The 16135-nt window shown below is 37.9% G+C and overlaps 1 protein-coding gene across 1 annotated transcript in view; it reads right to left on the minus strand.

Moving 5' to 3' along the window:
- LOC102695284 (unconventional myosin-X-like) overlaps nt 1-16135 on the minus strand; it is a 134030-nt gene that overhangs the window by 19176 nt on the left and 98719 nt on the right. The window contains exons 21-25 of the mRNA XM_015359310.2: nt 15489-15603; nt 7320-7426; nt 3330-3770; nt 2790-2829; nt 1346-2131 (exon numbers count right to left, since the gene is read on the minus strand). Coding sequence (XP_015214796.2) covers nt 1346-2131; nt 2790-2829; nt 3330-3770; nt 7320-7426; nt 15489-15603 — 1489 coding nt within the window. The remainder of the gene's footprint in view (nt 1-1345; nt 2132-2789; nt 2830-3329; nt 3771-7319; nt 7427-15488; nt 15604-16135) is intronic.

Raw genomic sequence — 16135 nt, forward strand, 5'->3', positions numbered from 1 at the left:
GTTTAATACCTGAAAACCTTCACTAGGGACAATGAGTTATGGGTGAATTAGGAACTAAGTTAGGAAAGCATCTTGCATTTTGAAAACATATTGAGAAAACAATTCAACTCCACTCTAAAAAGCACCCATGGTATGTTTCTATTCAGCACATCACAGCTGCCAAGCATATGAACGAATTTCAAGCAAAAACAACTTGAGTGAATTTTAATCATATGCGGGTTAATGGCAGGGGAGAACAAAGGAGTTTCTGAAGAAACATTCCTACATTTTCCCCTTAGGGTAACTAGGCTGTCCCAGAATAGGCTTAATTTAACTGAATTGCCTCTATTTACACTTAGTAGCTTTCATGTTCAGCAGCACATGGATTGAAGCACAGATGAAAAGAGTTAGCATGACTGCAATAATGCTTGCTGCCTTCTCTGAAGAAAATATAAAAACATCAAACAGACTATCAAATATGAAAATTATGCGTCTTATAGATGTAGAACATGCAAAAAAGTGTTATTAACTACTCTAGTACCTTACAGAGAACTTTGAGGGTATTTTAATTTAAAGTGTTTTTGTAATATGTAAATGTACTGGCTTACATTTTGTAATTAACTTTTCCAAATGTTTTTTTCTTTAATTTCCTATTTACTTTACAGAGTGCAAATCTTGTGGATTTGTTCATTTTAATAAAGCTATACTGAGCAAACTGAATCCACTGTCTAACATTTGTATTTTTAATTCAAGTATTACATTTTAAAAACTGAACAAAATAATTACCTCCAATATTTTTAGAGAAATAATTCACTATTAGCAAAACTAGTTTCACTAGCAGATAACAGAAATTAGGTTATTCCTATTCATCCAAATGATCTAACAGAAATTTTCATTGTGGATTTTATGCGTTTCTCTAAAATATTTTTAAAACATTCCACCTGATGGGAATGTATCCAGTAAATTATCATTATTGGAGAACAACAGGTCCTATAAATCAGAAGAGTTATAAAAAAGTAAAGAAAATACCATCATACAAATACACTCACTCGCTTTATGTCTTTCTTAACTGAACTCTGCTTCTAAAACAAAATCTGAAACAGTTGGCAACTCCATTTTAAATTTCATACTCAGTGGATCATCATGTTAGACGGCCAATCACAATCTGGTTCTAATCCTGGTTTACCTCATCTAGTTTCTCAATTATTTAATTAAACAATAATTGCTATGACAAGTTTATATCAATCAACGAGACTGTTGAAAAGTGAAAGCTGGATAACATTTGACTGTACATTTTAAAACTTGACATAAATCTGGAGCTCATACTGACAATCCATTGCCTAACAACAGGCTTACTGCCACTCACTGAATCTGAGCTGCCCCGATATGAGTCCAGGCTGTTATAAGTGCAGGTGGATTTGCGTAGGACCTCCTCATCTGTTAAGTGTCCATCATTGGTGCTGCCTGCATCTCCGGAGCTGGCCAAGGCCTCCTCAAACTCGTCATGATCATAGTCAGACTCCAGGTCTGGGGGAACATTGTAGATGGGCTCCTCCGAGTCAGCCAGGCTCTCGGGAATGGCTTGGTCAATGCTTTGGTAGTCATCGCCATCATCCTCTGTGACAGCGGGAGGGGGAGGAAGACAAGGAGGGGGAAGGGGACAAGATTCGGAGGTGCTTAGTGCTTCCTGAGGAACTGGGGGAGCTTCCTCCACTATTTCGGGGGCAATAAGATCTGGCGGAGGGGGAGGGAGGTTGGCAAAGATGTCCTCCTCGGTGCCAGGGAGGGGGTTGGTCTCGTCTTCAGCGTGGAAGCCCTCATCCACCTCCTCCTCTGCTAGGGGGGCAGTGGTGGTCTCCGAGGGCTCGTTGAGATTCTCCTCGCTGGAAAGAGAGTGCTCCAGGCCCCCAAAATCCAGCAGCTCCAGGAACTCCTGGGCCACCCGCGAGGCCTCTTTCTCCAGACGGCGGATCTCGGCCTCGCGGCGCAGCTGCAGCTCGGTCCGCGAGGTCTCACACAGCAGCGACACGCCATCCTCCCGCTGCTTTTGAAGCCGCTCGATCTCCCGCTCCAGGCGCAGGATCTCCTCCATCTGACGACTCTCCTCCTCCAGGACCTGCGGGCTCGGAGTCCGAGGAGCTGCCTGCTCCTTCTGGGAAAGGGGGGAGAGGGAGGAGCACGAGAGAAACGGGGCGAGAGATGTGTTTAGTGAAAAGTGGTATGTTCATTTTAAAGCAGCGAGTGAAGCAGTCCTGCAGTTCAGTTAATACATCATTAATTCATCATAAAAGTTCTACATTCTACAAATACAATCAACCCAAAATGACAATTTGAGACAAATGTGGTCTAACGCATTCCAGAGGTTTCAGCTGTGAAGACATCACAAAAAATAGAGATAAATGACATGAAGAACAATGTGCCAAAATAATTAACTTTGCAAGGAGAAGGAGCAGCACTCAGGTTACAGACTAACCCCTCCAACCTCACTTTGATGTCTCATTTTAGATACTGTCAAAAATCTATAAACTCTTTCACCTATTGCATAATGATTTGGATCCTGAGCCAGAACACCTTCTATGAGCATACATACAAACTGTAGTGCAAGGTACCATTCTTGATATTTCATTTTGTAATGCACATTAAAAAAAAAACATTTGATAGAGAGCTCAAAAAGTCTTTTATACAATCAGTTTAAAAGTTTGATAATTTGAATCTTCCGATTTATCTACATTATAACACCAATGTTTTAAATACACCTATTTACTGCACAAGGCCACTTTGTTAATATTTTTGTAACAGTAAGAAATTACCTTTGGAGAAAGAAACTCTACTTCCAGTGTTTCCATCTCTCTACAAGAAAATGAAATAGAAAAAATACTGTTAATCTTAGCAGCACTGACAGACGTGATTAGTACTGATTAGCATTTGCACTCTTCAAAATGGGCATTTGCAAGAAGGTTGTCCATTAATTTATAATTGGTTATGGACTTTTAAGTATTCAATAATTTGATACAATTATTCTCAAAATTAAAGTCATGGGAAATGTGGTCATATTACTAATGAAGTGGCATAGTTTGTGTCTTCTTAATTGGAATTCTGTTACAGACACTAAATGGGTTTTTTCCTGCTGTTTTGCACCATGTGCTAAATTCTAGATTTTATGTTGCAATTTTTTAAATGTATAAAAACAATATAACGGTAAAACTGTGGTAAATGCAATTCAAACCGTTATTACTCTACTTTATGTCTGATGTGTAGTTATTTGTTCTGAGTACAGGATTAATGCCAATTGCTGCTGCCTCTGAGGAGAGAGAAAATTGAGCCCCAGAGGAAGGGAATATTTTCCATACCTGCTCTGTCTTTCTTCCTGTTTCTGCACGCTCACATCCGTCACGCTTCTTCGCTGTAACTCCTCCTCTTCCTGCCGAGCCTTCAGCTCCTCCTCTTCCTGCCGAGCCTTCAGCTCCTCCTCTTCCTGTCGCCTGCGGATTGCTTCCTCTTCCTCTTTCCTCTTTAGCTCCTCCTCTTCCAGTCTCTTCCGCTCTGCAGCGGCTTCTTCCTCTTTTCGTCTCCTCTCCTCCTCCTCCTCTCTCTTCCTCCTCTCCTCCTCCTCTCGTCTGCGCTTCTCCTCGAGGAGCTGTCGGTACAGAGAGCGGGCCAGCTGGCCACGCCAATGCTTCTGAAACACCAGAGCAGCCGCCTGCAGCCGCAGAAACATGCACCTCCAGAAATGGGACCGATAGTTCTTCTGGATGGTGATGATGCTGGCCAGGACCTTCTTGTAGTGCTTCCTATGGGATTTAATGGATAAATAAGAGTGTATAATTGTTGCCTTTTTCATGTATAAGAGACTGAAAGTAATATTGCAATTGAGGCTATGACTAAGATATAAACATTTTAAAATACTACCACATCAAAAGAACAGCAAAGTTTGCCTCAGGTATTCTTTTCCTCAGGTAAACATGATCCCAAAATAATACGAGACAATAATAAATAATAAGAGACAACAAGGTGTTGTTGGAACTGAGAGTTAATTGCATGTGTCTGGTGGTAGTTTCCCAATTGTAATGAAAGTAGTAATGTAGTTTGTAGACCATTATCTAGGTTAACTATCTGGATCAACTTATCCTTATAAGTTAGTATTTTTGGAACAAGCGACAAGTGCAATTGAAACCAGCAAAACACATGATTACTTGGATTTCTCAAGGAGAAAGTTCTACACACATAAATTCTGAAATGACAGTGATTAATTGAGAACTGCTTAGGACAACATCCCTGACAAGATGTAAAGCTGCAGAATGTGCTGATGTAATTAGGAGAACACCTCTTGGATAGTGTGTTCACTATCATTCCTACAATTACATCAACAATAATGTAACAGGTGAACTTGATAAATTTACAGATAACATAAATGTAAGTTGTGTGCATGAAATGTAGAACCAACAAAGGGAATACAAAAAGACTTGGGATCTGTCCAGGACTAGTTAGGACTGTACTGGAAGAGGCGTTAGTGGGGCCAGCAGGGGGCGCTAACCCTGCGGCTCATGTGGGTCCTAATGCCCCAGTGTAGTGACGGGGACACTATACTGTAAACAGGCGCTGTCCTTCGGATGAGACGTAAAACCAAGGTCCTGACTCTCTGTGGTCATTAAAATCCCAGGGTGTTTCTCGAAAAGAGTAGGGGTGTACCCCGGCGTCCTGGCCAAATTTCCCATCGGCCTTCTAACAATCCCCCTCTATAAATTGGCTTCATTACTCTGCTCTCCTCCCCACCGATAGCTGATGTGTGGTGAGCGTTCTGGCGCACTATGGCTGCCATTGCATCATCCAGGTTGGGACTGCACATTGATGGTGGTGGAGGGGATCCCCATTACCTGTAAAGCGCTTTGAGTGGAATGTCCAGAAAAGCGCTATATAAGTGTAAGCAATTATTATTATTATTATTATTATTATTATTATTATTATTATTATTATTATTATTATTATTATTATTACTATTACTATTACTACTACTGTTGCCTGGAAAATTGTTTAAAAAAGACCAAATGATTCCTAGGCTCAAAGGAACATCAGGATAGGATAAACGAACTCTGTCTCATTGGTCTTGAACAAAAGAGAATAAACAGGGATTTAACTAAGTATTCAAAATCTTTAAAAGGTAAGATAAAGTCATCCCAAGTGAATACTTCTAGCTCAACAATGAAACTGGACTCCAAGGTCACAAATGGAAACTTAGGTGATGCATATAGGAGGTATAAAGAGTAGTAGGAGCCCATAACATATTGACTCAGTCAATAGGTTAAAACGGACTCTTTGAGAGGTTTCGGTTTCAAGAAATGTATATGATACATCCAAATTAGCAATATAGATTTGACTGGCGTCCTTTCATTAGTATACCTTCCAATGTACTTAAATGAAGTTCTTCCACCTCATAGTAGTGTAGTGAGGTAGAGGAACTTGACTTAGTGAGGAATTTCACCTCACTACAACTAGGCAAACTTTGACTTGGTGCCAATGACAGTGGGTGCTGTTCTACTGCAGATACCTGCCACCCTCGTCATAGAGAGCAATTGGTTTGCTGGTTTTATAGGCAGCCTTAAACTGTCAATACGGAGTGTCCTGGAACGCATGCTAAACCCTCCTAATTTAGCAGCTGCTTGATCCAATTGTAAGTTGTTCCAAGCTGAAACAGAATGAAAACCAGCAGAAGGCAATGTTGATAGCTTATTGCACTTAGTAAAGATGTCCTTCTATTATTTCTCTTCCATTGTACAAACAATAGGGCAAATGGCAGGAGAAGTTTTATTTTCCTTCTAAGACTTTACTTCAGGAACCACTAGGTTCTCAGAGAGACCACCCAGTTAGATGTCTCCTTGCTCAGCAGTCTGTGACTGAATGAAAACATCCTTTGTCCACTGGCTACAATCAGACCTCCTAATAATTTGTATTTCTGACCTAACCTATACACCAAATTTTAAAGACTACTGTACTTAATAAAGCCCCTGTAGTATCTAATTAAAACCTACATCAGATCACAGAAAACCATTGTATAAGAATGGTTTATCCTACTGATGGATGATTTAGGTTGTACAATTCCCTAATATCTAGGATAGATACAATATGCTGTTTGTAGTGTATTCTAGCAAAGCCTGAGAAAACACCTGGTAGAATAGATGGCAAAACCCATTCAGTAATATGTTTTAAAACTGGGCTGGAGTTGCCTTCAAAGAAAACAATCTTTGCAAAACAAACAACTGATATTATTGGCTATTAACTACTCCATAATATTAAGTATTGATTGGCCCATATTTTGCTATTCAGCCCATATTAACCCAAGTCAGTTTTGACACAAAAGAGGACAAATTTCATACTTAAATCAAGGACTGATCTAGTAGTAACATTTATAAGGGAGTTTACATATACACCTGAAAGACAAAGGTAGCAGTATGACTTAACCCATTTAATATTAATCATTTTAGTACTGAAACATACCTTAATCTGTGTACATTCCAGGTAAACATACAAAGGAGGTTCACTGCGACCAGACAGTTGAGATCTGTAGTGGTCTTTTGTCTTCCAGTGATTTATTTAGTCACATTATTTTTAAGCTTTGCACTAAATTGGCAGCTACTAACAACATTAACCCTAAGCACACTTGTCTGATTTGAATATGTCTAACAGTTCATTCCATTCCTTCAGTGCTTTCCATCTACCTCTTAACCCTTCAACACAAGAGCAGGAAAAAAAGGAACAAAAGATTTGTCTTTATTCTATATTCACCCACAGTATACCACCACCTCTTTCATAAGTAACAAAAGAGGCAATATCTATCTTTCATTTACCCAAAACACAATAACTACAACATAAAGGTACGTGTACAATTTGTTTTAACACTTTGTTTGAAGCATACTTTGGTATCTGTTGCTTCATCTTAAAAGCATTCAGTACAATGTTGCCAGCATTGCATATTGTAAGTTTTAAAATGAAAATAACAATTTTAAATGCAATTAAAGGGCAGAAAAAAACATTCTTCCAAGCTTAACATCTCTGTCTAAAACAGTAGATGACGATAATGATTCCATAACTGTAATAATAACATTAATGTTAATAATAACATTCCTAGCATGTTATTATTAATAGTTTTTTTCAATCGCAGTTCTTGTGCTTAGCACTCTGTGTCACCTGTCTACGAAATCCAGGGTTGGATTATTTGGATTTTGGTTTAAAGTACACATTTTCTGCAGCAGAATAAAACTCACAGTTCAGAGGTCTGATACCACAAAACCGCCTGTACATACACCTCCCAACCTCTCCGTGTTTCTCCCATAAGGATCACTAACCTTGCCACATAGCTCAGAATATGGGCTCGGATCACCGCGCCAGCCTGTCTCCGGACTGCCTCCCGCTCCTTCTCCAGCCTCTGCTCCAGCGCTTCCTTCAGGAACACCTGCAAGACGAGTGAGACCACGGAGGTTGAAGGTGGAGAAGGGCGGGGAATGGGGGGCGGGGGGTGGGGGTGGGTGAATCTGAAAGACTAGGTTTGGGGGGAAAGTGAGGGAAGTTGTCGATGTTTCTTCCTGGATGTGGTAGAAATTATCCCCCAGAGTCACAGAGTCAAATGCGTGCTATGACAGGTTGTCATTGCACTGAACACAGGCTGCGTGGAAAAGTAGTCCTGCTGCTGCTACGGCCTCCCCTCTTGTACTGACGTGCTCAGGGAGGGACAGTTTGATAGAGAAGGGAGAAGGGGGGAGGTAAAGTTGTGAATGGCTGTAGTCCAAAGCTAAGGCCACACCTCTCCTTGCTCTTGTAAAGGCAGAAAGAAACCGGGTTATAGACACACACTACTTAACCCCTTCCTATCCTATGGTAGCAATAGGAAATAAAGCCCCCTGCAGTATAAATAAAAAGGGAGCTTGGAGTTATTTGGCCTTAAAACCAATTCATCGCTATCAACCTAAGCGCTGTACATTTTAGTCTTGATTTTATTGATATTTTACGTCTTAGGTTTAGCTGCCACAGAAGTCAATTGTAAAAAAGTACAAGTAAAAAAAACATGTGGACATTTTTTGAATATTGTAGGATTATAAACAGGTTCCTAAGGGTAATCTCATACTAATTTAAATTGAAATTAATATTACCTATTGTACCACCTTAAATGTTGCAAAAAACTTAGTTGAGTGCTGACCTATATTTTTAATGAGGCTAATCCATTTTCTAAGATACAAATTTATTGTGTGCACAGGCTAGTGAACAATCACAATATTTTGCTTCCTGATGCATTCTTCCAAGGGTCAGCAATTACAATTTCCGAGCCTACCGTAGAGAGTCTGTGGGGGTTATATTCACTTTATATTAACAGAATTTCAGATTAGATTTGTCTTCTGCAAAATGTGAACAATGATGTTTGCTTTGGTTGCTGTCAGCAATCCGTTATATAACAGAAAACTAAAAATACAAGATGTCCTCCATATTTTATAAGAATTTCTAAGAAGAAGTTTTAAGATTTAAGGTTTCATAAATAGAATATTGTCTGTACACACTGACAGTTCGCTTGAAACACAGGGCTCAGCTTTAACCTGCAAAATAAGACTCTGAGACATTTTGCATCAAAGCATAGATCAGGAAACAAGCCAGGGAAAACATGGTAGATGGAAAGAAAGTCATACAGGTTTTTCATGGCTACATAAGTTACTAACACCACCAAATTCCTGGGTATTTAACAGGACCACAAAATCTTTCACTATTATTTTTAAAAATAAACACAAATCTGAGCATTAACCATGTTTTTGTGGATATCAATCGCTGTTTCAGTATTCGTTTTTAAAAACAAGATTCCACTTTAGAACAAATCCTTAGCATATTAAATGAACACCACCACAATCTCCTCCCACTGTAACCCTACACCCATGGGATACTGTCTGTTACTGTCAAGTTCTGAGTGACACACAAGCACAAACTGCCAGGTATGGAGTTTGGGCATGTTTGGGCATGCTCCATTTTCTGCTTTGTATTATTTTTATGTCAAGTCCCCTCATTTTAATATATAGGCTGTATACTTTGACCCAGAATGGCAAGTGAGTCCTAGTGAATTATTGAATTGGTGGTACAGATCTGTTTAGCTACTGTGGACCTGTTGTTCCCTGTGAGGATGCAACAGATGTTACTGCAATCACAAGCACACAGCTGCACCAGTGCTAAAGCCATTCTTGGGAAGTTTCCTTCTCCACATCCTTCCCACATCCCACACAATCCAAAATACTAATCCTGGGACTGAATTTCCTCTCCACACAATCACCCCAGATATAATTACACACAGATTGTTTCAACAAAGGAAACACAGACCACCCCTCACCCCTCCCCAAAAACTTCACACTCAAATCCATACAAACGCAGATACACACACTCACTCAGGATATCTGGTCTACAACCTAGCCAAGAATTTAAACCACATTAGTATAAGTGTCTGGGAAAGGACCTTAACACTGCTATTAATGTTTTTCCATATGTTAACCTGTTCAAAAGGTATAACAACAGTTACAAACGAGGGGCTGCCTAAAATACTGAATTGTCTTGAACAGAGAATGCTGATTCATGTTGAGGAGACCTGATTCAAGTTTCCAAAATGCCCAAAGGCACTGACAAGGGGCATCAGATTCCACAGTAAGGCACACAACTGAGGAAACAAGGGGAAGTTTTGGGAAGGTACATTTAAAGCTGAGAACCAGAGGCACTTTACACTATGGGCTGTGGGAGTATGGAACAAGCTGACCAGCCATGTTATTGAATCTGACAAATCCTGTATTCCTTCAAGAAAGGACAGGTGGAGATCCTTGGATTATACAGCTACTGAAAAACAATGAACTGAGCTAGATTTGTGGCTGCCTCTCATTTGAGGCCAGCAATTTATCAGGTTTCTTTTCTCTGAAACGATTCTCAGATTCCAATATTGATGACCAAAATAGTACAAAGTATTCAATGGTATACTTTTATTCACAGTATCATTTTTGTAGTATTGAATGGCTCAATGAGACAGGTTAATGATCTTCTGTCTTCTGGATAGATTGCAATGTATCAAACAGCTGCAGTTTTCCATTTTGGATGGTCTAAAACCAGCTCAGATTGCTTTTATTCACTGGTAAAATAATTTACTTTAAAAAATCTCAAGTCTCATACGCAAAGTGGACAAATTCCAGATCCACTTCAATCTCAACAAAGCATTTTCTATGGCTGATTTTAACCCTTTTCATTGGCACTGGAACATTCCTTGTCATTGTAGAAAGTAGTTCTAGACACATTACAGGACAAATCAATCACTGGATTAGTTTTTATTATTATACTGTATTTAAATGACCAATGTGTTAACCTGGGAATACATTGAATTGTTTACTGAAGCAAATAATTAGTTTTATGATATACAAGCAGTAGTTAGAATGTAAAGAAATCCCAAAGACACTGTGGCCTTGAAAAGTATGCAACTCTCAGTAATTATTCAGACCAAATAAGTCAAAAGTTGATACAACAAAATAATTGAGATGTCATGTATAATGCAGACAAAAAGTAGGAGTGAGGATCCCTCTTGTGTCTTCCTTTTACCAGTTAAACCATTATATGTTGGCCAACTTTTAGCCTTCATTTTACTTTGGACAGGTAGACAGATATTTTAAGCATTCAGATGAAGTCAGTCATTTAACTTTAAGCTATAAAATATGTTAATGCTGTCTAGCCTGTCCTTCATACAAACAGCCCCAAGGACTGAAACTCTTTGTCAACCTTCTGTCCTTCACTTCTACATGGACCACAACAAACAGTAGTCAGATTACTGAATATTAGATTACAGTCCATTAGTAAAACAATCTGTACCATGTCAACCATGAGTATAAAGCATGTATTTTTTCATTCTGAGGGCTCCATTGATTTTCAGTGCTGCTTAGCAACATTTGCAAAAGTATAAAAACTTTTTGCCCAAGGGCGTACTTGCCTGATTCAGATGAGGCAATGTTGACTTATCAAGAGATCAGTTCACCTCATGTCTGCTCTCCTTCATTTTTGCCTGTTATATAATGCTTTTACCAGAACAATGCCAAACGCAGCAAGATTAAGTGTGCTCGATAAGCTCTAATAGCAGACCTACAAACTCATGCAATGCACATTAGCACACTTTGACAAGCCAATATATGAGAAACTGTAGCTTTTGTATAGGCAGCTTGTAGCAGGGGTTGACTTTTTCATGCAGGGAAAACACAAGGATATTTCTTGGGAAATCTGACCATTGACAGTAACGTCCTTCCCATTTCACCAAGGCTTGTGAAAAATCCATTCTATTTACCAAACAGTACAAACTATCTTATATAGGAACAAGTAATAGGTTTATTCCATGCTAAAAAGAGAAGAAAGAAAATGCAACATTTCGGCTGTGGAGCCTTCTTCGGGTGTAAGGGAAGGAGAAAAAGACTCCACAGCCAAAACGTTGAGTTTTCTTTCTTCTCTTTTCAGCATGGAATAAACCTATTACTTGCTCCTTTGCAGCCTACGCATGCTGACGCAGCTATCCACCTGAACTACTATTATTATATATATTAGGAAGTTAGAAGTCCAGAGATTGTTTCCTGCAATGGTGTGATACCCTTGTATTTACTTTAATGTAATTCAATGAAAAAACTTAAATGTTTTTAGCATCTCCCAATTATCTACCATAATTTGGAAATATAATTTACTTGATTCTTATTGATTTCACTTGATATTGATTTTGGCCTGAGCAGGTTGATGTAACAGCCAGTCTGTGGTTGAAACAGTTCTCACAGACATCTCGCAATTATTCCTTGCAAAAGCATCCAATCTAGGTGGCAATCAGACAGAAACCAGCACTGTCATATGACTCAATATATATATATATCAGACAGAAACCAGCACTGTCATATGACTCAATATATATATATATCAATATATGATATAGTCATCATTTCAAATAGTCCACTAGGCAAAATAATTGAGATAGAGAAGAAAACTGATTATCTTAAACATGAACTGTAGGTAATTTCAGATTACATTCATATTGTTGTGATATTTTAAATTCAGGCTGCTAATGAATGAATGAACTAATGAAAAGTTCAGAAAAAAAATTAATCGGGATTGATTAGTGTGGGTCTTACCAATGGTAGTTAAAGTTGGATGTTGAAGTTGCTAAATAACACGAATGCAGGTAAACACATTCTGGTGTGTTTACTGAGGGAGTTAAGGGGTTAAGGCAAATGACCTTGAGTACTTTATAACTATGACACACTGAGAGCAAATGGGAGCAGCACAGGGAAGGTTGTCCACTTCTGACCTCGCTGTAGAACAATGGAGCTATTTTACTGCTGAACAATCAGTGAGGCATATCCTTAGCAGCTCTGTGTGTTTGTGTGTGTGCTCAAGCTGAGATGCAAGGCCTCCGCATATTATCCTTTAAGGCCATAACAGAAAGCAACTCCAATAAGTTCAATGAAACTACTAACAACAGATTTCTTTTTTTTATATAAAAAAGGCTGAAACCATTCCAAAGCTGCGATCATTTTTAATTTGGAAAACACCTCTAAGAATTTCTTTAAATTGTCAAAACGTTGCATTTTTATCTCACTCTTTATAAAGGCTCTGTAGTTTTGGAAAAAAAGAAAATTACACAAGATACCTTTACTACATTTGGAGCTTTTTCTTGTATTTTAGAATAAAGTTATTATTGGCAGGTAATAATTCAGAGTGCATAATGTGCCTTCAAAAATCAGAAATACATCCAATGGAATTGAGTACAAATAACTGAAAAGAAAGTAAATTATATTACATAATAGTATATTTATCTCAACATATTCTCAATCAATGTCTTTTATGTATGCAAATGAGAATTAAGGTTAAATTATGTTAAAAATATGCAAGAAGAAAAACTGTATTGTGCATAAAAAGTACTGACTAGCTTCAATAGAAGACCAGCCCTGTGACAAACAGGACATAATAATGACCCACATTGTCGGCTCTACAGTTATGTGGGAGTTGCTGATTCACTGAGACCAATTGGGAAGAAAGAAAACAGCATTCTGGAATCAATTAGGCACCAAGAGCAGGGGGAGTTTTAATGAGTGGAATTGAGTCCACTCAATTTGTTTTTTTAGACATTTTCTAAACCATTCCACTTATCATTTTCTTCTTGATTAATCAAGTAATTTCTACTCGGAAAATCTCAGCAAGATATTCAATTCCTGTTTACAAAATTGCAGCCTAAAATCAGCGAAGATTAAGAGACTACCTTTTCTATTTTTTTTCTATATGTTCAGGGTTCATTTCATTACAGTACTGGAGTGGTGAGGTTGCTCTGGAGATTTTCAAGCATGACAAGCCATGTGGTTGTGTATTTTTCCCCCCATATACAAAGCCAAGTTCGAACCCAGGATTAAGAAGCTTTAATCCATGAAGCCACTGATCCAAAGTAACATAGCAAAACAGGAAAAGACTCATGTGACTCAGCCACCTAGATCCCTATTTCATCAAGAGCTTTGCGTGAGAGGGCCATATGAAAAATAAAATGCCAAACGGAAACTCCGGTTGTAACTTACTATGAACTCAGGCTCACAGACAGCATGAAGCATACAGTGCGTTGTTATCTCACTGATTATAATCGAGAAGCAGCACAACCGTAGAAAGTGGGAAGGTGTCGCTGCCTAGCAGTGAGTCACAAGAAAGCTAACCACCACGGACAAAGAAACCTTAGTTTCATAGCAGTGCACACTTTGAGAGGAAGAAATTGCTTTCTGCATAGGGTAATTAAAGGCATCAGCATTCACTTGCTTCTGCATTGTTTTCAAACAACATTCTGTGAATTTTCAGTCCCCCTGTTGTTTTACAAACCTTCAAATTTGTTACAATGGAAAAATTAGATTCTTCCAGAGTGAATGGAATACATTTCCTCATCCTCCATTTACCTTATAATACCTTAAGAACTCAGATCACAGAATTGTTTTCAAACAGATGTGTTGCTGGAGCTCTTGGCTATGTGTTAAAAGTGACTTAAATATTGTAATCAAATAATCAGTTCCAAAAAGGGCCCTTTGACTAACATGAAACTGGGTCATCTTTCAAATGATTCTTGAAAATGACATAAATAAACTAACCAAAAGATACATATGATGTTCAGGAATGACATTCCTTTGACGACAAATAAAATTATAGCTGCATTCTCAAACGGCCCTAGATGTTTATTGCTTAATCTTGATGAAGCTTGATGAAGACCTTGAGGTCAAAATGTTTGTCAAAATCTACACTTTAGGATAATTTTCACAACAAAATTACATTTTACATTCATTATTTCAGCACGTTGAACTTTTTATTGCAAATTTGGTACATTTGATGAAAACTAATTGTTCTGTTTTTATATCAGATACCATATCCATCATTTTGTTGCAATTAAGCTGTCTACTCCCAGTGTTCAACTGAAAACAGACTTGTTTTTGATTTTTCCTACTTAAGTCAAATACTTCTTGTTCTAAGAAGACTTTAAAAAAATCAAAGAATGATTCAGGAGGCAGAAAAAATAAACATTTGTCTCCTGCAGCCAAATGCACAAAAATCTTTGCAATTGTATTAGTTACTGAGCAATATAATGGAACATTAATTACTCAGTAAGTAAGAGTGTATATAACATCAAAAGTGTTTGCTGGTTGACAAAACTAATTTGTGTCTGAACCACCAAGGCAAAAATAAAGATTAATAAAGCTATAATATAGTTAAAAACAACAAAAAAGAACTATCAGCTGTCATTTATTTTATATATTTTAATCCCACAGTGTTCTACTCTTGTAGACCTTCAATTTGTCACCAGCATAAAGAGAGCCAAGAATGCAGAAACCACAAAAATCTCCAGGGCCTTTGATGACTTCTCGATAGAGCCTTGTTTCTGTGGGCTTATTATGGCACTCTGAACTCTCCAAACTTGGCTGGAAAAATACCAGCCTCTTCTGGGAAGTAGGATGAGACTTGTTTTCAAAATGCAGTTCAATAAATAACTAAAAAGGGTCCCTGGTGTTTTAGTCTGGTTCTTAAAAGTGAATCCTTAAGAAGTTCCTATGAAGTTAAAGCACATTAAGTGGGTATTTGGTAAACTACAGCATACCCTGAAAGAATAATGTTTGTCATTTATGTTTCTTACCATAACAGACAGAATTTGAGGATGATAAGTACAGTAATATAGACTGAGACAAACATATGTTTTACAAAAACAATAAATAGGTTTTACATTAACATCTGAAATATTGGGTATTATTTTTGTATTAATTCACAATTAAATGGTGCTTAGAGATGATTAGTGTTATATAGAGTGAATCTAGACAAAGGCACTCACTTTTTTCAAAATCACAAATGACACACGGACACAGGGACATGATAGTCTATGGCTAAAAACTGCAGATCTGCTTCCTTGCAGATGACGGCTACAGGCAGCGCATTACTGTAGTAATATTCTTAACGATTAATGACGTGGATACCTTTGTCTTTCCCAGCTGCCACTCCATTTTAGTGACATCACGAGAGTTTAACAGGTCCAAGCATTTGCACTTCTCATCCCCAGTAGCGTTCTTTTCCTTCAGCAGCATTTTGTATCTGAAGCAAAGACAAAAAAGGCAAAAATGCCATGTCGTAATTTAATCACGAAGATATGAAGAAAAAAATCTAAAACATGGCTTCATCAGCTTCTTCAGTGTTTTATCAGCTTCCTCATTTTTGTTTAAACCAGAAGAAAACAACAATATGGATCATTAACTTCAGTATAGATATTTGTTGCCATATTTATACGTGTATGGTTTCCCTCTTGATGACTTGTCAGGTTTTCAAATTTAATAACTGAGATTTTTCTGAGGCTTTTCCACTGAGTTAGATGGAGTTTTGTATTTGCATAACTGCAATAATTCTTTGATTACTGAGAAATTAAAACATTTTAAATGAATAAACAGGAATGTGTTATATCAAAACAACAATATAACTGCCTTTTTTCAACACTCAGAAAGCATTAATTCTACAATACTTATTTCTATTGTATTTTGTATTAACATGAGTTTGTTATAATTGCTGCACTTAATGTTAACAAATCAAAAGACTCTTAAGAGGATGCAGTGTTCACCCAACAGACACTTTT

The sequence above is a fragment of the Lepisosteus oculatus genome, chromosome 12, assembly GCF_040954835.1.
Source record: "Lepisosteus oculatus isolate fLepOcu1 chromosome 12, fLepOcu1.hap2, whole genome shotgun sequence".
NCBI lineage: Eukaryota > Metazoa > Chordata > Actinopteri > Semionotiformes > Lepisosteidae > Lepisosteus > Lepisosteus oculatus.